General features: G+C 36.4%; 1 protein-coding gene across 1 annotated transcript; it reads left to right on the top strand.

Moving 5' to 3' along the window:
• The first annotated feature begins 15 nt into the window (after positions 1 to 15).
• LOC131952878 (uncharacterized) lies at positions 16 to 17,071 on the top strand. The gene is made up of 6 exons (XM_059315793.1): positions 16 to 52; positions 5,355 to 5,458; positions 6,627 to 9,842; positions 10,610 to 10,801; positions 12,107 to 12,386; positions 12,475 to 17,071. The coding sequence occupies exons 3-6, from the start codon at positions 6,699 to 6,701 to the stop codon at positions 16,353 to 16,355; spliced, it is 7,497 nt and encodes a 2,498-aa protein (XP_059171776.1). The 5' UTR covers positions 16 to 52; positions 5,355 to 5,458; positions 6,627 to 6,698; the 3' UTR covers positions 16,356 to 17,071.
• Positions 17,072 to 23,443: the final 6,372 nt, after the last annotated feature.

Raw genomic sequence — 23,443 nt, 5'->3', positions numbered from 1 at the left:
TCTGTTACTGCTGCAGGAAGTAACTATATTTAGAAGAGATAGAGGAGCCGAGGTATGTGTACTCTGCTGTGTTTATTTTTATAAGTGCAGTGATTTATATGTGTATTTAGCTCAAAATGCACTTGCAAGAACTATAATATTTCTTCCCAGTAATTGCTTGCAAATTCCTGTGATAATATGTGTTGACATTTTGTAAAATGCATTTGCCTGAAATCAAAATACCTACAGTTTAGTACGTCCATCCATGATTGTTCATGGCCATGGTCTTGCAATGAAAATAAAATAACACGCAGTGAACGCAGTGCTAGATCTAGAGTAAAGTTCCACGCGCGGTTAAAACACCGGTGCGATCATCGCCTGTTTATCGCTTCGTACAATATTTGTTTTGATGTTTTATACGAAACTACCGATATCTGCTGTAAACCTGTCCATTTCTAAATATATCCAGGTCAAATTCTTTTGTTTTTCTCCTTCTGGAAGTCGAGTTTTTAAATTTTAAAGTTTCGAGGTATGACGTCGTAGGCGGTTCTAGTTCCCCCTATGAAAAACACTAGGTCCCGGATGAGATGAATAAAACCAACTAATCAAAGCTTTTTATAACTAGGTTAACTATAAATAGCTTCTACAATATATGCGGGACACTTTACATACGATAGATAAGGCTAATAAAGCAACCTGATAGGTAAATAGGGGTGGCCGCAGCTTGGGTGTCGATTACGGTGGTTTCACATCGCTGCGTAACCAACGACTTGAGCTAGACTAGCCTAGTTCTAGATGCTCTATATTTCAAACTAAGCCTAGAATCTGTATACTTTCTATTTTTTTCTGCTGTTTTAAATTATTTCGATCATCTACTTCTTCTAAATCTAGTTTGTGTCTCTACATACAAGCATATCTAAGCAAATGTTACGTTATGTCTTTTAGTGGTTGTTACGTCCCTTTGTTATGATTATTATAGTTGCGTCCCTTGAGTCATCACTGGGTCAACTTTTAATGTCTTTAATTAATTTAATTAACATGTTTTTAATTATTATTTTTGCAATCTATTAATTAATAATACAATCAACAACACGTTTAAGTGTGTAAAATATTTATTTCAATTATTAAAATTGGATCAAAACGTATACAATACGCTCGTTGGCAAGCAGGTTCTTGCGTACGCAGGCAAAAAAAAAAGGGAAAAAAAATATCGCAAGGAGGGACGTCACTAAAACATGAATATCTTAAATACTATGCGTAGGAATACAAAATGACTCATACATATTACAGTAGAATGGCAGCGGAGTAATACAGTGCTTTCGGTTTGTTTCTGTGTGAAACGGTTATAAAATAGCGCCCGATGAAAATCGGGAATTTGGAATTTTCCGCTATGTGTGACCGCGCGTGGAACTTTACTCTAGATCTAGATTCTATATCTAGTCTACCTATTTTCTACCAAGATGACCTACTTAGTGAATGCATAAATCTGTATAACTAAAAAACAACGATTCATCAACATTGCTGTATTTAATTTTGAAATTGTAGGCCAAATATTAATATTTTAATACAATCCACTCAGTCAGCAGTGTTGGTTGAATCCCTTGCCCTAGTAAATTAGTTTAACTAGATCTAGCTATAGATAGGGCCTTTAATAATAGCTAGAATCTAGATTCAACCATGAAGTCTACTAACTTACTAAACTTTTAAAATATTTAAATAAACTTAGATTGTAGATCTATTCTAGAAATCTAGTACTAGGCTAGAATCTAGTTATTTAAGCATCACAGATTACTTGAAAATGAAAATAGGCGTAGATCTAGATTTCCCTAGCTAGGGCCCTAGATCTGTTCTATATTTAGTATGTAGATTTGTTAAATTAAACAAATAGGTATTAAATTTAAAACCTTTTAATAACAGGCTTTTAAAGCACTTCTTCTTCATTCTTAATTTTTAATCTTGGAAGGGTTTGCCTCCAACACAATTAAGTATTATGTGCCAACTTGTTTAAGCGCCATATAGGCTGTTGGCTGTGGTTTTAGCCTGCTTTTCAATTTGGATTTGCTTCCAAAGCTTTTGTCCAATGAAGAACAAGGCAGCGCTTGTAACGGCTTTTTTGATTTTGGAGAAGAGTTATTGTCCCCAGCTATCTAGACTCATCTGCCAGAGGGTTCGCACTCTGAAATTTTCAGTTTAGCAACCATGAGCTTTACCGATACGACCTTGCTGACTGAAAATAAAAAAATAAAACAAACTTTCTTTTTTTAATTGAAGTATTGGTCGCTAAAATATGTAATATATCTCAAGTGCAACCTAAGATTTTATCAAAGAAAGCAAGATTGCTTTATTTTCAGTGCTTTTAAAAGTTTGTTATTATAGGGGCTTTTATATTTGTTTTATTTTCTACGTTTTAGTCATTAGTTGGAAATGGAGTTGACACTACATAGGCTTCGACTAAAAATATTTGCACTAAAATTCGACCAGTAACTTTTGATCTCTAAAAGTTATCTGCCCCATCTTTGTTCATGGTCAAGGCTCAGACAAGATATCAGCCAACCATGACAAACATTTTACTCTCGGAGGGTAAAAATCTGATCGAGCTATCAAGTATTTAGCTTGATGACTACCCTTAGTTTCAAAGCCATTAAATGAATATTTGGTGACTAATTAAATATCTAGTTAGATATTCTTGCATTGTCAAAATTTGCTGCATTAGAAGTGGGTAAAAATTAAATTATAAGATTTTCCACAAACTTACAAACAGACATTGTGAACTAAAACAGTGCTATTAAGATTCTAGGTCTAGATTTAAAAGCTTTTGCAACATGTTATCATTTGTGTTTATTACTGCTACTTATCTGTTGTAATGTCTTGACTCTTAGTCTCATGTCTTAAGTTGTATCTATATATATAATTCTCTTCTGGGAGCCGTTAGAAAACAAGCTGCAAGTCCCCTCTCTTTCTCTCTATCACTATAACCCCCACCCCACCCCCACATTGTCTGGTGAGCTGTGGTCACGCTGTTTACATTTTACAATCATAGAGACGGGTTTGGTGACGGCTATTAGGGGCAGATAATTTAGTTTGAAACGATTTTAAACTTAGAGGAGGTAACTAAGAGGAGGCTGCTTTCACGTGGGGGGGGGGGGGGGGGTTAGTGTTTTTAAGCAAATATTTTCAGTGGCAGCATTGGTACTGTCGAATTCACAAATTATAAATTACTGAAAAGTAGAGAAAAAAAACAACTAAATAGCGGCGTATGATACGCAGCGGGTCGGCTCGTGTTAATTTAATGTTGGTCATATAAGAGTGCTAATACTTATTTAACATGTATCTGGGGGTCTTGTTGCAGAGTAATGAGTTTCTTGCTGAGACTATAAATATCAAAGTAAATTAGCATATCCAACAAATCTAGAACTATCATATGACAACTGTGGCTTCCAAGTGTCTTGTTTCTGTATTACTTAACCTTGAAAAACAAAAGTACATAAACTGCTCTTAGTCAAAGAATAATAATACACATGACATCTAGTATTTTGCATTTATTTCCTAATTAATTCATATTTAGTGCATATGTAGTTAAAAAAAAAATTGATCCAAGTGTTGTATCTTGTCTGGCTACACTGCACAGTCTTTACAGTAATTATTTATCTGTACCATTTCTTATTGATTCAGTTAAATAACAGTGTATGTCTAATATTGCTTTAAAATGAGTGGGACAAAATAAAACAAATTAATTGTGGCTAGAACACAATTTTATGGGATTTGGCTTAGTGTGACTATTGGGTGGGTGAGGGGTATAAATCAATAAAAACAACATGATAGCGTATGCTTATTTTCATCTTGTATCTCTTTAATAGTCTCCTAAATACTTGGTGTACATCTATTTTATTTATTGCAAATACACATTTTGATTTAATGTTTTTATAAAAGTAAAGCAAATTAAATAACAAACGAATACACAAATTTCAGTTGAATGGTAAAAAAAATGCACCACATACAGATCTATATTATATACATCTATACTTTTAATGTTTAATAATGAATTTCAGACATTTCATGTATTCATCTTTTATCAACCTTAACACGAGCAGGGTCAGAATGTGTTTATCACTTTCTCTCCTGTCCAATGGATAGTTAAAGGGGTCTGAGGTATTACCTTGGTATTACAATGGTTTGATGAGGCATATGTAAACCTGCTCTTCCTCATGGAGTCATATTTTTAAATTCGTGGCAGCCGGAGGGTACAGTAAAAGAATGTTTTGTCTTGGCTAGTTACACGATTTAGCAACTTATTTGATTCTTAAATTAATGATCCGAATGATATAAAAGACACTCTTTTCAAAAGTCATTTCAAGCATCTTATAGAAGACAATATTATTTGTACAGTTATTGCTCTCAGACTCTTAGATAGCTCAGTAATTTCAAGAAAAACTTAAAACAGGTAAAAATATGACTTTACTCAGGTGGGGGGGGATGCTGTTCATTAATATTATCATAATCTTGCTATTTCATATCAGGTTGTGGTTAAACAGTAGTTGGTCTAAAATGCATGTTCAGAATGAAACATAACTTGCATGAAATTGTTTGAAAATGAGTATACTAAATTTTAAATGTTCAGTAATATTCAAACATGCCTACTATCCCACCTACAGTGAAATTGTTCAGCTAATTTACAAAAAAATTGTGTCTCATTCTGCTTTTGTTGGAGTTGGTTCTGCTAAATCAATCTAAAAGAAAACAAAAATGTATAGTTTTAAAAAAGAGCAAAGGGAATGCAATAATTTCCTTCTGGTATTTGGTTTTTTTCATTGCTTCACTGGAGGAAAATATAATCACTAACTAAAAATAAAGACGGCTCTTCAACATTTGTTGGTTCAAATCATATGGTCTATTATTACAAGTCTTGTACATAACAAGTTATAAAACAAGTGGGCTTGGCAAGCAAGCCAAATAATCACAAAAATGTTTATGCATGTACTAAAATGTTTTATTATTATCCAGGGGAGGGGGTGTGTTATACGGTTAAAAATGTAAGCTTAGTTAAAAATGTAAGCTTAGTTAAAAATGTAAGCTTAAGGGCATGGGCGGGTGATGAAAACCAAATTAGCAAATATGCTTTCAATGTTAAAATGGTTAAAAAAAACTCCAAGGTGGCAGCCATCACCATGGCAACTGCATGAAATTTTGGGCCTTTTATTTATTTTTTGACTTAACTCTTTGAGTTACAGGACATTTAAGACTTTTAAATAAATGTTATCAGGTTAATCTTTTGCTAATGGTACCCAATTAATAAGAATGCAACCATTTTATTTATTATTATTATTTATTTTTATTGGACCTACATTAATAAAAGGACAACACATTTATTTCCCCAGGAATGGCTGGCTCCAAATATCCATTCATATTGTTTACAGATGACAATTTTTCATCGCACCAATCTTGCGATGTTTTATTTCTACACGTTAAGAGTGGCCAGCAGGTAAATTGCTATCAGATACATAGCTGCAATTTCTTTTCTACATGCCCCTTTTTAAGAACATATATTATTACAAAGGAATTAAGATAGAAATCTAATGCGGCTACATGTTGTCACTAAATTTTTAATAGCATAATGTTTATTGCAAGATATAAGCACTATATAAGTAGGGTGACTTTACTTTTTGTGGAACCATTGTCAATTGCCATTAACTAAATCTAAAGTTTGTATTGTTGCACTTAGGCGTCCTAATAGATTTTATAACTGACCCAATTCCAAGTAAATAAAACATCTGTGTCCTAATTAACAAGTTACATTAGCATATTGTTGTGAAGAAAGGAAACTCAAAGACGCTTATGATAACATTCAGTTGTTAGGTTAGGTGAGGTTTGCCTGTCACTCCCTCTGGGACATAGGCCACTGACAAGGCTTTCCAGTTGTTACCAGTGGTGTATTTTTAGATATAACTCATTTTTTGGCTTCTGTATTGTGAATGGAGCAGGTAATAATAGATGCTGATTTCATCAGGGAAAAAAAAAGACATTTGAGCGCTGAATAGTAAAAGGAAAAATATAGTATTTGAAAACTTAGAGGGCCTTGGAAAAGTTGAACAATATTAATTAATTTATGATCTGCACTGCTATTCAAATATATTAGTTTGTGCTGTCAGCTTTTCCTAGATACGCAATTTCAAAGTTTTGGTTGATAAGCTCTTGCGTTAGTTAAACGTAAACAATATTGCCCAGACAGGGTAGTCTGTATGAAAACTTTGAGTGTATGTTGATCACAATCCGTACAGGTACAGTAGAACAACACTCTGCGATCACCCAGGTGTCAGGGGTGACATGGCACGTTAATGGGAGCAGCCTATATTTTCCATTTAATCATAGCTACCACAGTTTATTGGGATTTGGAATTATTTTAGATTTAAATTTCAATTAGTTTTAACACCAGAGAAATAACCACTGTGTTATCAGAGAATGTCCTTAATTTAATTTGACTGTGTACTCAAGTAGTACCACTGGGCCCCTGTGTAGGGTGCACTCTACCACCGAGGCGCCACTATATTAATTTTTCATATTTTATATATAAATATAGATTAAACTGGTTAGCTACTTATGTTTGCGTTGCTGATGCCTATTGTAATACTTCATCATTCCTTTCTCTTCAGGTTGACCATCATTGGATTTTGTTGCAGCTTACGTAAGCAGTTTTTGTGAAGCGCCAACATAATTGGTTCAAGATGCGTACCAAAGTAGAAAAAAATCACAAAAAGGCAGCTGAGGAGAAGCTAAAAATAAACCTGCCTTCTCCGAAGGTGGTTTTGAATGCAGATGAATGTGCCAGGTATCTTGATGGTACTGGAAAAACTTCTGTTTTACTTGTTGAAAAGGGGGGCAAAATGGTAGCTGCTACAACTATAACTTCAGATACTTCAGCTTCGGAAAAAAATCATTTAAAAGATGAGGCAGCAAAAACGACAAAAAGCTTGGAAAAATCAGACTGTATTAAACTGGATGCTAAAACAGTGAGTAAAGATGCTAATAATGCCACAGCTAATGTACAAAAAGAAGAGGCTCCAAAGCCAGCTAAAGATATTCTTAAACCTCCAAAGAAACGAAGGGGTATGGATAAAACAATAGAAGAGTCTGTTCAGAATACAGCAGTCCTCAACAATGGGGATACAGCTCCTCCGATCTCTCCTTTGAGAGAAGCTGTTGACACTGTTCAGAAGCCGCTGGTTAAAGCTGACTTACCTCATAAAGTAGACTCATCTCAGAAGCACAGTGTAGAAAGTTTACTGCAGCATCAACCAACCTCTCTGGTCTCAACTAACAATCTGGTGCTTGGAAGCTACCCCCATCATTCATTTGATCCAAGGACACATCATCTACCATCCACATTTCCATCATTGCCATCTAGTAATTCAGAAGTCATCCCCCCTTACCATTTAACCTTAGCCCAGCCACCCTCTCAACTCTACACTCACTGTTCATTTAACCCTACCAGCAATAGCCAGACAACACTTGGGTATACTGTCAACAACGGCACTCCACAAACTTTTACAAATAATATCAATCCAGCTACGCCAAGCCTCACTTACTTGAGCAATCAGGTTTCCAATTCTTCAACACAACCTCTCCTGGTGCCAGCCAGTAACAGCATGCCACGCTGCTCAAACTTCCAGCAGCTTCCTGAGCAGGAAGAGCCCATGAACTTATCCAAATCATGCAAACCCGCCCTGGGTCTTGTAACACTTCAGTCTCATTTCACTCCCAGCTTGAATGAGAGCAGGACTGCAGAAGATGTCTCTAAGATTCTTGTCCCAGCACAGAGTCTTACCCTCCCACCCGAGTCTCAGCTAGATAAGCATATACAAGTGTTACCCAAACAGAAAGGTGAGGTTAAGAAGTCCAAAAAGAGAAGTGCCAAAACACAGCGGGCTAATCAAATTTCCTCGGAATCATGTAACTTGCCTCCTGAGGCTGCTGAGTCAGGTAAAAACACATCAGGTAACCAACCAGAGCTTGCCAGCTCATTAAAAAGTGAAGTCAATTTGACAAGTTCTGTTCAATGTGAAGATAATGTGTCGTCTATTAAAGATGATGCTATTTCTTTATCTCAAGTGCCAAATCAGACTGTTGGAGATGATGTGAAAAATGATGAAAATCTGCCCAGTGTTCCCACTAAAAATCCAGACAATTTATCCAGTCAAGCTGATACATCGGCTGTCCCACAGCCTACCACGCAGTCAACAGAGGATGACCCGTCCTTACCTGTAAAGGGCAGTGCGTCTGACCCTGTTGTTCCAGATGTACCTTCAGTCTGTGAAGCTGATCCAGTCCAGAAAAGTAAACGATCTCACAAGAAAAAAGTAGATGTTCCAATGGATGAGGTGTCATGTGCTAATAGGATGTCCAGATACTTGCTGACCATTGAGCATGTTATTTCAGATTTTGTCTACAATCCTGAACCAATTGAAGAGTTTGCGTTGACTGAAGAAGAAGCTGCAACCATTAGAGATCAGTTTGAAGATAATCATGACACCAGTGCCACTAAAGACATGCCAAAAAATGAAACTTCTTCAGCTGACCCCCCTGTTGCTGCAGTGAAGTCTCAAAATGAATTACCCTCTGAGAAAACAGCACCAGCAAAGTCTGCAAGGCCGCCTAAGAAAAGACCAAATGTATCTTTGCAAAAATCTGATTCTTCTGGCCAGGGTTCAGAGGTGAAGAAAAATGATACTAACATTGATAGTGTTTTAGCCTTTGTAGCAGCTGATGTCTTTAACTCAACACCTCCAGTAGAAAGTGGTCTTGGGGAGGTAGAAAATGTAAAGAAAGCTAAAAAAATCCCTGCAAAGAAAGAATCACCTCCAGTAAATGATTCAGTTCAAGATCAGTGTGAAAGTTTACCAAATAATCAAAATATTACAGATAGTAGTTGTCCGCCTGAAGAAGTAAAATCCTCTCCAAATGAAACAGTGGCAGATGACACTCCTGGTGAAAGTGTGGCAGCTGGTGTTGTTATAGATGAAAAAAAGAAAGCCAGTAAGCCTAAAAAGGTGCAGAAGAAATCCAAAGATGTAGATAAAGCCCTGAATGTATCAGTCCACAATGATCAGGTGGTAGAGGCTGACCAGGATAAAGCCACACAGGAGTCTCCGGTGAAGAGAAAGAAGAAGCCAGGAGATAAGCCCAAGCTACCTAAAAAAAAGAAAGAAACCTCTCCCCCTATTGTGTCCAGTGATTCTGCCCCTGTTTCAGATCAGGACACGGCTAACAGAGCAGAGACATCTGATATAGGGGAGAGCATAGCTTCAACGTCCGGTGCTTCAGAACAAGACACGCCTGTTCATGAGTTGGAAATAAAAGAGGAACATACTTGTCTAGACACTGAGTCGATTGATAAGGAAAATCAGGACACTGGATTAGAGAGTGGCGGTGACGAGAACAAACCTGTGAGGAGATACAAGAAGAGGTTAGACTTTGTCAAGTGCAGTCACTGTGAGCACCAGGCTAGGGGCAGGTCAGCACTGAGCCGGCACATGAAGAAGGTTCATATGATGGATGTTAACATGCCCTACAAGTGTAGTCACTGTGACTATGGCTGCACCAAAATGGCGTCCCTCAACAGACATCTGTTCACACATGGGGTGTACCCCTGCTCCAGGTGTAATTTTGTGTCTGATGAGAGGGCGAAGCTGTCTCAACATGTGATGGAAGAACACAAAGACAAGCTGGATATGAAACTGTGTAAAGTGTGCAATCGTTATATCAAGTGTGACAAAACGACTATTGAAGCTCATACTGAGGCATGCCAGGGACCAACACCATTCAAATGTGCTGAGTGTGAGAAGGAGTTTAAATATGCCTCTTCATTGAGAGTGAGTAGCACATTGGCTTTTGTAACGTCACTTGCATAAGCTGTTTATTTTTATGCTATTTTAAACTTAATGCCAAGGATTTGAAAAGCTACAAAGAAAGAGAAATTTCTAAATCTGTAATTTTTCAATCTGACACTTAGCTCTAGGAATATATTTTTAAAAAGTAAAAAAAGTAAAGTAAAGTTTCCCTTTCAAACCTGACAGTCTATGGGGCAAGTGAAGTAGAGTTCACTTGTTTCTGTGACCTCGGCATATGAAGAGATAGTGTGGTCAACACTATGCCCAGCCGCCTTTACTCTCCCTAACGTGAGTTAGATACCCATCAGAGTTGGGTGGACTCAGGGACGGTCTACTGACTTGAACCCGGATTCGAACTCGAGACTAACGGGTTAGTAGTCCAGCTCTCTACCGCTAGACCACTCCGTCCCATAATATATATTTTTAGTGGCTGAATTTAACTTTCAAACTCTGAAGCTAGCTACTTACCTCATATATTTACTGTTTTTTGTGAGTCTCTGTCTCTTATATCCTTTGGTTTTTCTTAAAGTTAATTATTTTCTTTTTTTTTAACTTCATTTTATATTTTGAGGCAAAAATGTTTTCTAAAATAAATCAGACTCTAGAACAGTCAATTAAGGCAGAGTTCAGAGTAAAGGAATTATTTGTGGAGGCCTGTAAATGTGATTGAAGTCTTGGGGCACGATATGACTACCTTGTAATCCACTTTGAAGGTTGTGCTCATATATTTTCACTTTTGTTTTGTGTAGGTTCATTACCACACCCACTTCCCTGACCAGCCAAAGAAGTTTCAATGTGAACAGTGTGGGTACAGGACTAACTACAAAGCTAACTTGCACAAGCACCACAAAAATATGCATGCATCTAAAGACAGGGACGTGCAGTGTCCAGACTGTGGCAAACTTTTCTCTACTGAGGACAACATGAGGAGGCATAGGAAGGTAAATTATAATTAGTCATAGAAGGGCGGTCATTTTTTAACAGTTTTTTCAGTTTTAAAGTAACAAATATTGACATTATACACCAGTTGTTTTGTTTAAAAATCAAGGAATTTTTTAAAAAAGAGGCATTATACAATTATATAGCATTGAAAAATATAGGCCAGTCACACTCATTCAGCTTAAATTAATCTCAGTGAATTGTTGTCGTCAATGAAATAATATCCACAATAAACAAATGTATCACCATATACATTACTTAAGTTACATTAATTCTTATTTTAGACAAAATGTAGTAAAAATATAGTTGAAAATAGAACACCCCTTCCTCTGTGTTTCAAAATTTTTGTTCTTCATTCTTAATTATAATGTTGAACGGTGTTTCCTCCCAACACAATCAAGTATTACATGTCAACTTGTTATGTGCCTTTGATTCCTATTCAGCCTACTTTTCTTTTTGGATTTGCTTCTATGGTCTTTGTTTATGAAAGGCAGCAGTTGTTTGATTTTGGAGTCTTCTCTCCTAGATGGGTTGCTGTCCCTAGCTGTTGAGTCTCATCTGCCGGGGGGGGTTGGAATTTTGGAACTTCCAATAGCAACTATGAGCTTTACCGGCCTGATACACACACTTGTTTAAAATGTAGACTATTAAATAGGGTCTAAAAACTATAGCAAAGTTGAATTTTTTGAAAATTGTTGCCTATTAGTAAAGTAGCAGACGGACACATTTTTACTGTTGTAGCAACATTTACATAATTAACTTTAATTGTTTTATACTTTACATGTAAATTATAAGTTACACTCACCGTGAATCAATTTAAAATTCTATTTAACCAACCATCACATATAGATGTTCATATTAAAAATATATCAGGCCCAATTAACAGGAAAATATAACTAGAACAGGCCTAACAAAACTGAGGGCAGCATACAGACTGTTAAAAAACAATTTAAATTGATTTAAATGCTTTTTAAACCATTATTGAGCATAAATTCTGTCAACGTATTAACATAAAAAAAAAACTAAATAAGTCTTCCTATTTAAAATTTAAGCTGGATAAAGTTGCTCAATTGTTATGAGAAAACAGGTACAAGCAGTAAAAAAAAATCAAGGAATGCAAACATTCAAATGATTTTATTATATACTTTTAAAATTTACAATTATTTCTAAAAGTTTGTATCAAGATTCATGCTCTTGATATAAATCTTCTAGGAGCTCCTGAAAACCACATACAATTTTAAAAAAAAAATCTCTTGGTATTCTTCAGAAATCACTGAAATAACTTACACCTTTGATTTTATTTCTAGGTTCATACATTGGTTCGACCCTTTGCATGTGAGACATGTAAAAAAACATTCAAAACTTCCGGAGCACTTAAAGGCCACCAGCTTATCCATACGGCTACGAGACCATACTCGTGCAACATCCCTGGCTGTAACAGGAGCTTCAGGACCCCCAAGTTCCTCAAGAGCCACCAAGAAGAGTTTCACAGACTAGTCCCCAAAAAATTCTTCTGCTCTGTTGATGGCTGCAATTATTCTTTCTTTAAACGGAGCCATCTGAAACGTCATGCCATCACACATACTGGCAAGTATTTTATTTGATAAGAAAATCACCAGTTTTGACGGTAGTTTTGTAATGGTTGTTAAAAACTTTTCCTGTTTTCTTCCTGTAGGAGAACGCAACTTCCATTGTACTTGGCCGGGGTGCAGCAAGTCCTTCCGTCATGCGGACAACCTGAAGGTCCACTTCCGCTCACACAGCAATGAAAAACCTGTGCACTGCAACCTGTGTGAGTTCAAGTGTAAGCAGAAAAACTCTCTGTTCTGGCACAAGAAGAAAGTTCACCAGGTCATCGACGCCTCCGTTTGTCCCCGGCGGTTGGGCAGCAAAGTGAAATCCATGGAGGCTGACCAGGGTCACGACCTCAGTGAGTCCACTCAATCAGATAGTGATAACGTGGCTATGGCTGATGAAAAAACATCACCAGCTTTGTTAAAAGAGAACAATACAGAGAATTCCATCACAAAACCAGGTGATTCGTCTGATGAGACTAAAGTTGACTTGAAAGAAAATGTAACAGAGGAAGGTAAACAAGATGGGGCTGAAAAATTGGTGGTCAAAGAACAAAGTATCTCCACACAAACTCCTATATCATTAGACCGAGGTCCGAAAGATCTTTATGAGTTTAACTCTGATGATGAATCTGATGAGGAAACGCCAGGTAACTTTAGAAGGGACAAAACTGCCATGAATAGTTTGACCCCTCTTCCCCCTCCACCCAAAGAACTTTTACGAAAAAATGAAATATTAGAAATGAAAGAAAAAGAAAAGAAAGAAAAAGCAGAGAAGCGTGAACAGGAGAAGAAAGAGAAGGCTGAAAAGAAGGAGCAGGAGAAGAGAGAAAGGGCAGAGAAAAAAGAACAAGAGAAAAAGGATAAAGCAGAGAAGAAAGAACAAGAAAAGAAAGAAAAGAATGAAAAAAGAGAACAGGAAAAGAAAGAAAAGTTGGAGAAAAAAGAACAGGAGAAGAAAGAAAAAGCAGAGAAGAAAGAACAAGAGAAGAAGGAAAAAGAAGAGAAAAAATTATCTGTGAAGAAACCAACCAAAAGAAAGTCTGATTCTTCTGAAGTTCCTCAAGAAGATGTTGAAAACACTCAGGAAGTTATTGAAGAGAAAAAAGGAAAGAAAGTGCCACCAAAACGCAAAAAATCAACAACAAGCACAACTAATGAAGTGGTTGAAGAACCTGAAAAAAGCACTCGCAACAATAGAAAAAAGAGATATCCAGAAAAATCAAAGAACAAAAATGAAGAAATTGAAGAAGTGCATGAAGCTTCTCCCCCAAAACGTAAGAAATTATCTCCCAAGAAAGAAGAAGTCACACCCATATCTTCCTCAAGAGCCAAGAAAGCTCCAGTAGTTAAAGTACAGAGCAAGAAGAAAGTGATCCCTCCTAAGAGAAAGCCCAGTGCAAGAATAAGAGCCAAGAAGAAAGCCACAGCCAAGAGTAAACTTCCAGTGAAAGCTGCAAAATCTGTAAAGGTTGTACAGAAAAAGAGGTCACTCAGAAGAAAATCCTCACCAAGAACAAATGAGGAGGAACCTGAAGCAGATTTAGTTGAAGAACCTGAAGTATTAAAAGATGAACCCAAAGTAGAAGAGAAAAAGAAATCCCCAGGTAGAAAAAGTGAAGAACAAACTGAAGTAAAAGTGAGCACTGAGGAAGTGTCAACAGCTCCTGCTCGTCCACCTTCTCCAGCCTACTCCGAGGAGATCATGCTGCAAGGCAAGGCCAGTCCTTACAGAGATTTCTCTGATGCTGAAACTTTGGAAGAGGGCTCAGACAGTGAAGACACAGAGGAAAAACCTGAGACTCCTAAAATAGAAAAAGCTCAGTCTCCAGCCATGTCTGAGCCAGAGGTGGTTCAGAAAACTGAACTAACTGAAGCTGTGGAAAATACAGAGTACAGTGAGGACAAGTCAGTCCACGATCATGCAAGCTCTGTGGATGAATCTTCAGACGATGAAGTTAGTAACGACATACCGCTGACACCACCTCGAGCTCCTGCTCCGCCTCCAATGGAGAGCTCTGAGGATGAAATGGAACCCGAGGTAGAACCTGCTCCGTTTTCAGTACCTGGTCCTAATACTCCATTTTCTGTTCCTGGGCCCAATACACCCATCTCCGTCCCTCCCTCCAACAGTATCATGCAGCAGCATTCAGTGCACTCCGAAGATGCTCCCATGTCAGCTGTTCCATCAGTTCCTTCTATGGAAATGCATTCGCAAGGCTCAGTTGAAATGCAGCAGTCTCTGGGTTCAGTTGAAATGGCTCATCCACATGGCTCTGTTGAAATGCATCACCCTATAGGCTCTGTGGAGATGCACCATCCCAGGTCAGTGGAGATGCACTCACACAACAACTCAGGAGATATAAGATCGCATGGGTCAGTGGAGATGGTCCAGTCTCACGGCTCTGTTGAGATGCACGGGTCTATACAAGAACCAATGTCACAGCCAGACCACCGACTAGCTTCTGTCAGGTCACCAGAAAGTTCCGGTAGAGATGCCAAGTATGAAATGCTTCCACCAATGCATGATCAGACTTCAGATGCTGACAAAGAGTTTTTTGATCAGTACCTCAAGAACCTCAGTGCAGCTAACAATCGTGCTGCCAATGGGGGGTTGGAACACCCTCCCAGTGGCTTGAGAGAGTTGGAAGCCATGGTTGGAAAATCTGAAATCCCAGACTTGGGGAGCAAATCCCCCATCAGCTCACTGCCAACAAGTGTTATCACCAGCCTAGAGAGCACTCTACCCATCCTCACCTCTGGTGACCTGCGGGCTAGAATGGATGCTTATGACAGACACCATGAATCTCTGTACGTCAGGGACACACCTTCCTCCTTGGCCAGGCTCTCTGATCGCCAGTCTCCACTACCTCCCAACCCATCTGCAGCATTTGATGCATTTTCTTCTCTCAACTCTCTTCACCCTGGTGCTGCTGCTGGGGGTAGGGAGAACACTTTCCTCAGACAACCTGAGAATCTGTTCCCCACTACGCCCGTCAGCAACAGCTTCATGGCCGAGGCCATGTTTCAGCGGCAAGCCATGACAACTCCCTTCCTCCCCCCACAGCCGAGTGACCGGAGCAGTTTATCACGGATCCCGGACACGACCCCCCTGCGATCCAACTCTTCCTCCTTGCTGCGGCGCTCAGGCCCCATGCCAACAACTGACATGTTCACACCACCCACAATGCCTCAGGCCATGCCTAGAAATCCATTCACCAATGCTTGGGCCAGCCAAGAAGCCAGACCGGCTCACTGGCAAACACCATATCTCCCTCGCCAGCCAAACATGACCTCGGCTGGCTCATTTTTTCCTTCCAAAGATAACTACCTGACAGGAAGAGAGTTCATGTTTGATCCATCCGTCCGACCATCCACAGAACGAGGCATGTTCCCTTCTCTCTCCACTGGTCAAACTCAAGACTCTTTCCAGCTTGATAGATTTGACCTGAGCAATTATTTTCCAAACGCCATGCCACATTATGGCAGTTCAACTGGAAGCTTGGATTACGGTCGACCCACACACCCTGCTGCAGCCAAATCCTTTGATGAACGTTACAGGCAGTCAGCATCTGCTGGGATACCAGACTTCCGGGGCCTGCCGCCATCCACTGGCTCCACTGATATGTTTACTGGACTCTCTGGCGTCAACAGTAGTTTTAACTTATATGCTAGCAACCCCATGTCCTACCACACACAGCACATGACAGACAATGTAAATAGTGCATTCCTGACACACTCAACATCAGCACAGCATGCCATGTTTGAGAGGGATTACGCAGCAGCCCACAGGGGGCTCTACCCACAGAACTCCCCGTACCCATTTATTGATGAGCGGCAGTATGGCGCACCCTCTAAGCTCACACACTCCCACCCCGTGGCACCCACCCCAGCACCGCAGGAGAGAGACTTGATGAGCAGGTCTGGAGCTCCTGAAGCCCAGATGCAAGACCCATATCGCAGCATGCTGTACAGGTACTAGTTTCATAGTGTCAGTATTTGGAGTGCAACTCACTGTCAGCTCTAGAGAAGCTTTGTATTTCTACACCTACTCTGCTAAAATTTAGCCTGCAGAACTTATTCAAAGTCTTGCTATTTTCTAAATATAAAGTGGGTTAAAAGCTTGATAAACTTTTTTAACTGTTGATCTGAGGTTGAAAGATGATTGTAAGGTTCGTGCCACAGAAACAAATTATTGTATTATATTAGAACATATTGGACATGATGTAAAAACTATATATATTTAATGTATTGATCATGCCTTTTTAACTTACGACTGGAGAGAAAGGCAATGTACACTGTAAGCATATTAATGGGTTTTGCTTTGTTGGTTTCTTGTAAATACTTGTATTGTGTTAAACTAGCAATAACATTTTGTGAACTTTTTCCTTCTGGCATGGCTATGTGTGATATATATGCAACTGTAACTTAATTATTGAAACCACATTGTTTAAATTTTCTTTAGGTGTAATTTGGTGTTAACAGGAAAACCACAATTGAATAGATTTTTGTTTTCTTGCCCTAAATGTGTACAATAGCATTGATTACAGTTTTTACATTGTTTTGAATCATGACTTTACCAATTTCAAATACAATGTTTTGAATCATGACTTAAGGGGGCAGTATCACCCAGACTAAGGGAGGAAAACAAAAATATTCACACAAAAAAAAATATTCGACATACACATGTCATAATTGTGCAGCAGTAGTAACGTTTCTTCTGCTATAATACAGTATATAAATTGTAGAATATATGTATAGCAACATATTTGCAAAAATTATTTTGTTAATATTTTATTACATTTTGAATTTTTGTGTAAACAATTTTCCGAAACCATAGGTAAAGTACTTAAAATTTGGTATAAACCTTCCTTGCGTTAATGGCTATCGTCGGAACTAAAATCATAGTATTCTAATGAGGGATACTTTTTATAGAAAATTTCTAAGTTCAATTTTTTTGGTCTGATTTTGAAAAATTCTAATAATTTCGAAATTTGTCACAATGGATATCTTCTAGTTCCAGCGATAGACTATCCTGTTATGCGTCTCCCAGTGTATTTTCAGCAGGAAGGGCCTAAACGTTGGAAAACCGCAGCCACAAAGTACTTAGTAAAAAAAATTTGGTTAAATTATTTATAAAAAATGTTTGCATCATATGTTAACTTTCTTTTATGTGCTATTTTATAGCTCCTTATTAATTACTATTATGGTAAAAAAATTATGTGTGTATGTGTAATAGTTTTTTTTGGCAAATTTTTTCGTCAATTTTCAAATGTCTGGGTGATACTGCCCCCTTAACCTATTTCAAATACCACTGTAAGATGTTTTTAAAAGAAAATGTAACTCTTGAACTCAAATAATTTTTCCTTGCATTTTAAAAATATGCTTATCAATTTGTATAAGATCACTTCAAATTCAATAAGACTTTTTTAAAGCTATATACAGCTTTGTACTTACAAATTTCATATTGTATTTTTTCCTCCTTACCTATTACTCTACATTGACTGTACTAGTTTACTTGTTATGTAAAATAATACTTGCAAGAAATTTTTTTTAGTAAATTCTTCTATTGGTCTTTAACTATAATGTTCTTCTGTAACAAGCTGCATCAAGTCTTCAGGTGCCAAACTTAGAGCAGTTCATAGCATAATTTAGAGGGCCGGTGGTTAAACTTCTCTAGCAGTTATATTGTTGATAATTAAAATGAACAAAGTTTTTTTTTTATGTTGACTTCTGCTAAACCTAGTGGGTTTTACTTTACAACTTGAGCTAATCTAAAAGTAACGTTTACACACAGTTCATGTTTTAATTTTTATTTAATGGAGTAATTTGTACAAAGCCGAATAATTATACTAAATCTTATACAAATAAATGTTGCTTTATTAATGGTCTATTGACTATACTTAAAAGCTGTTTTCTATTTGCTTTAGGCTACATATTTTGTCATTTAAATTTTTTAAAATAAGATTTTATTATTTTTTGCCTCTTTTTTAGCTTTAATTTTTAATTATACATCCATTTATTTTAAAATTTTTATATCATCTGAACCTCTAATTTAACTTAATTCCAATTAGAGTAGTTGCAGTTGGGTAATCTTTTCTAATAAGTTTTTATTTTAAACAAAACCCTATTTTCTTAAGATCACGTTGATTCCAGTTGTTTTTTTTTAAATCATATCTGTAAATATTTGGACTAAAGAATACCTTCAGGATCAAATTTTAAACTATTTTTAACACCCTTACTGATTTAAATTTTCTAGCAATTTGATTTCGTATATTTAAAAAAATTTAGCTTGTCTTTCTTCAAAACGTAAACTAATGTATAATTTCCATAAATTTACAGTGTTTTAAAACGTCACTCATAGAATAATTCTGCATTTTATAGAACATTTTGCTTTAATGTGACTCAAAACTATAAAACTAATTATTTTTGGAATAGATTTTTGCCAGTTGCATTATAACTTGTTTAATGTACATGTCAATTGGGTCTACTTTTCATTTTAAAATAAATTTCATCGGTCCAGTGAATTCTGAGAACTAAATTCAGGCTTTGTGTGATTTTCAATGACATGAACATTCAGTGTTCAGATTCTTTTTTTTTTTAATTCAAACTATTAAATCTACTAACTCTGTTTAGTTAGGTTGACAACCTCCATCCAGCTCAGTTGAAAAACTTTAATTTTTTTCTGTGCTTACTTCCCTTGTGTAACCTTTGGTGTAATTTGTAAACAAGATCTGATATAAAAAAAATACTTGTGTTTCAAATGTTTATTTATATTTTATTTTTTAATTATTTTTTTATTATGGCAATGTCATACAAGTTGTGGGTGTGAATTAAGATGTAATTTTTAAAAATCTTTTATTTGAACATGTGCCCAGTATTAACCTTAAATAAGTGTTACTATTTACATTAAAATGATGTCCACATTTTGAAAGTTAATTTTACTTTGAGCTTATATACAGTTTTAAAAAATGTTGGTTCATATAATGTGGCAGCAAAAAAATTATTAACTAAATTAGGTTTAATGAAACGTTCTGAATTCTGTTAGTTTTTTTTTAACTACAACAGATGTACAAAGTCAGTTCCTGTTGGAGCAAGTAAAATGACTTGATGAGACATTCTGTTTTTTTTTTTTCATTATCATGTGACAGTGTAATATCTCTATAGATTGCAGTTTGCTATAGTCTTTTTAAAGCACTTGTGTATAATTTTAATATAAAAACAGCAGTTTCTATTGACATAATATTAGTGAGTACAGAAATAAATTAGTCCCCATGACAGAGAGTGATCATCTGTTTGCCTTGCTAAACATTAGCATTGGTTATTTTTTTGTTTAATTTATTAATTGGCTCATTCTTCAAATGCATCCTATTATATTCAAATACCTTTATTGTAAGATGTTTTATCTTGATAGTAAGAGCATTGTGATAAACATCATTCTGCATCGATGCTCTCTATCAGTGACAATAATTATAGGGTGTTTTCTAGTGAGATGAGTGTTATTTAATTAGTGGCACTGTTAAATAGTGGCAATTTTACAAGCTGCACTGTTTTTTAAATAGTGGGAGTGTTTTACTGGCTTGCGATGTTGTTTAAATGGTGGAAATGTTTTACAGCGTACGCTGTTGTTTGATTGGTGGGAATACTTTACAGGGTGCGCTGTTGTTTGAATGGTACAGTTCTTTCAAAAAGCCGCAGTTGTTTTGATTCTAATTAACTTTATTGTCCACTGTGGAATTTTATTCTGGGATGCCCATTGTTTCTTAATAAATAATGTGATTATATTTACACATGGTGATTTTAATCAAAGAAATATGTTTACACACTACCAAGCTTACAGAGGTTGGAGCTGTATCTTACAAATAAAAGTATAGAGCCACAACTGTATTTTAAAAGAACAAATATCTCTGGATGACAGGTGATTTTTTTCTACCGATTATTTTCTATCAGTTTTATTTTTTTTAAATTCTGAGGTTGTTTTTTTTTTTGTTTTCATTATAAAAAAGAGAGCCTACAGTGTTGAAGAAAACATGAATGCATGTTCTCCGAACTATCAGCATTGGTCCATCATAACAGATTGTAAATAGCTGAGTTTATTTTGTATCATTTGAGGTTATATTTGAACTGGCTGTGAAAATATTTGTGTTGTAGTTCATTTCTTGCAGTTTGTGATTTCACCAGAGAGGAAATGCAGCACAATATTTTGCTATTTTTAGAATTTTTTTTTTTATATGAATGGTTGTTAAGGGCTATTGTGTTACTCAATAGCTTTTGTGGGCTGACATTTCTTGTCTAGAAGCGAACTTTTTATAACATTCTATTTTTACTCACTGATTTAATTTTAGTGTGCTTGATAGATAAAGTGGAGACGGAATCAAATCTTCTGTACACAAAAGAAAGCTATGTATGTTGGATGTTAAGGTTAGAAAAATGACACCTAAAACCAGGGTAGAATGTACTATTCTCTTCTAACAGCACACTCTAGGCTAGAGCTTAAGGTCAACTCGGTAGAGTAGTGTAGCTACTGTTAACCTACTTAAGTCTTAGTCAATGACCTTCTTTGAGACCTAATTGATTTGAGGCATAATTAATTTCTGATATTCCTGGGGGGAAAGAAATTGTAGGCATATTTGCACTAGGTTGTGTTTGTTCTTGTAGCATAAATTGTATTACAAAACATGTAAACAAGTTCCACTTGATTTCTCTTTGATCACTGTAGAGCAGGTTGAATAAATTCAGGGGAGATAATTCCAAAATAGACTTAATTTTCTAGATTTAAATGGTAATTTCTTATTGTAATGGCCAGTTTAAAAAAAAAACTTGTTCTGGATTTTTGTTGGCAACTTAATGTGAACATTTTCACAGTAATTAATAAACTTCCGTTTTAAATATAAGGTTCAATTTAGTTTCCTTAATATAGAGGGTAGGAGACAAGGATGTGCACCATGTTGAAGCCTAGGTTTAGGGTGAACTACAATAATTTTAACAATAGGAATAGTTTGGTCTTGGCCAGGTGCTGGGACTTGTTATGCCAGGTTGTCAAATATTTAAACTATAATATCAACTTAATTGCATAAATATTTTTCTTTTTTTTTTTTAAATTGGAACTTTTTACATTTTTTTCTTTCATTTTTTTGTACATACAAATATTTTTTATTAAATGTTTAACAAAGCATAATACAATGTATATGAGGAGAAGCATATTTTTTTTTTGTGTTCAGCATTTTGAAGAAAAAATTGTTGTTTGATACATGTACAAATATAAATCATATATACACTATATACTAAATCATTACAGTGTGATTCAACTATTTTAATGTGCATATTCCCCCTGTGTAAATACGGTTATGTTCCCTGCTGCTTTAAGGAAGAATATCTTGTGTGAACCACACTATATACTGTGAATGATTGTATTACTCTCTAGTACTCTCCAATAGGCCTGTGTGTGATTGTTGTACAGTCGGCTGTTCTAGAACTATCCTAGCTTTTCTCTTCATTGTTCTCTGTAGTTTGGACATCGTAAATGTACATGTCATTAGATAGATTTTCATTTCATAATAAAAGTCATCCATAAAGATGGGAGGAGTTTGTTTTGATATTTTTTTTCATCCTCCCACAATGCACGGTTGAGTGATTTTTATTGAGTGTGTCATGTTGGAGGTGTGTTCTGGGAAGATGTGCTTTGTGTCGCCAGCAGACAGGTGGCGGCAGGTCCGTGGTGACCTATTATGGGGAGAGTTGAGAGACCGTGTACACACGTCAGTGGTGCTCACACCTGCCACCGGCACCACGTCTTCACTTAACCAGCACAGGTGTACGTGCTCAATCAACATCAAAGCTCATGTGACGTTTTGGTACGTCAAGGTCAAAGTCATCAAGTTAATTACTAAAGATACTTTCCATATGTTTATACTTTTGGGGTATCAGTCGTTTGATATATGTACCCACAGTTTGAGATCCACTGGTTTCAAATGTTGCTCTTTTCAACCGTGACGTTTCCTCACTAATGCTAGCACAGTTATCGTCCCTGATGTCAAGTTTTAGAACTACCTCGCAACAAAATGTCCTCCACTGCGCTTTTAAGGTGTTTAAATGTTATGACTTGAGCTTGTGTGAAGAGGGGGTGAAGTGGGATGAATAATGTTTACATTGGGCGAATACTTTTTCTTTTATGTGAGATTAACCACTAAATTGTTGTAAGGGGTAGTTTAGTCCCGCGGGCGATGAAAACCTAATCGAGAATGCAATGCAAAGAGCACATAGACAAATCCTTGCGATTATGAAAACATTTAAATTACATTTTGTATCAACGCTTGTGTTTTTTTGAGGTTTAATGTATAGAAACATAACTTTCCATCTCTGTAGTGTAAGTTATTTCAACATCCTGTTTTGTGCCTGCCAAGGGTATGTGGGTACCAGTTTGTATTTAAATAAATCTGGCAACATACTATTGCCGATCCTCATGTGACATTCCAACACACACAAAATGGCGCTGTTCGCTCCTAGTTCTCGTGACGTCACGATTCTTCAGATCTGCTTTTAAAATAAACCGGGAGTGATCTCCCCTAAACTTTCTCGAATATTCTTATATAAAATAACAGGGGATGGGAACTCGGGCTATAGACATGATTTTTAATCCATGTTAAATACTTAAAGTTTTAAAAATAGAATAAAATCTCGTAGACAAATTAATTGCACACCAAGTGAACGCGAAATAAAAAAGCGCATAATAGTGCGCAATATTATTATTACTTTTAAAATTTACATTAGTTTTTTGAGAAATCGGAAGTAGCGTAAAGTACCACTTCCAGTCAACGGAAATGACTCAAAATTTAATAGAAGGTAGAGAATTAGATCTTTTACTTACGTATGAAATTTCATTTATCTATCTGAAATAGTACTCAAGTTATAGGCGTTTGAAAAATTCAAAGTAGGAAAAGTACCACTTCCGGTTATCGGAAATCGCTCAAAAGTTGATACGGATCTACGATTTTGATTAAATACTTATATATGAAATTTCATCAACCTAGCTGTAACGGTACTCAAGTTATCGTGTTTACACACGGACAC

This window comes from Physella acuta, unplaced genomic scaffold (assembly GCF_028476545.2).
Source record: "Physella acuta isolate Inbredline_101_S28 unplaced genomic scaffold, ASM2847654v3 ptg000893l, whole genome shotgun sequence".
In the NCBI taxonomy this organism is placed as follows: domain Eukaryota; kingdom Metazoa; phylum Mollusca; class Gastropoda; family Physidae; genus Physella; species Physella acuta.
Note: the sequence above shows the minus strand (reverse complement) of the source record. Positions and strands in the feature narration are given on the sequence as shown.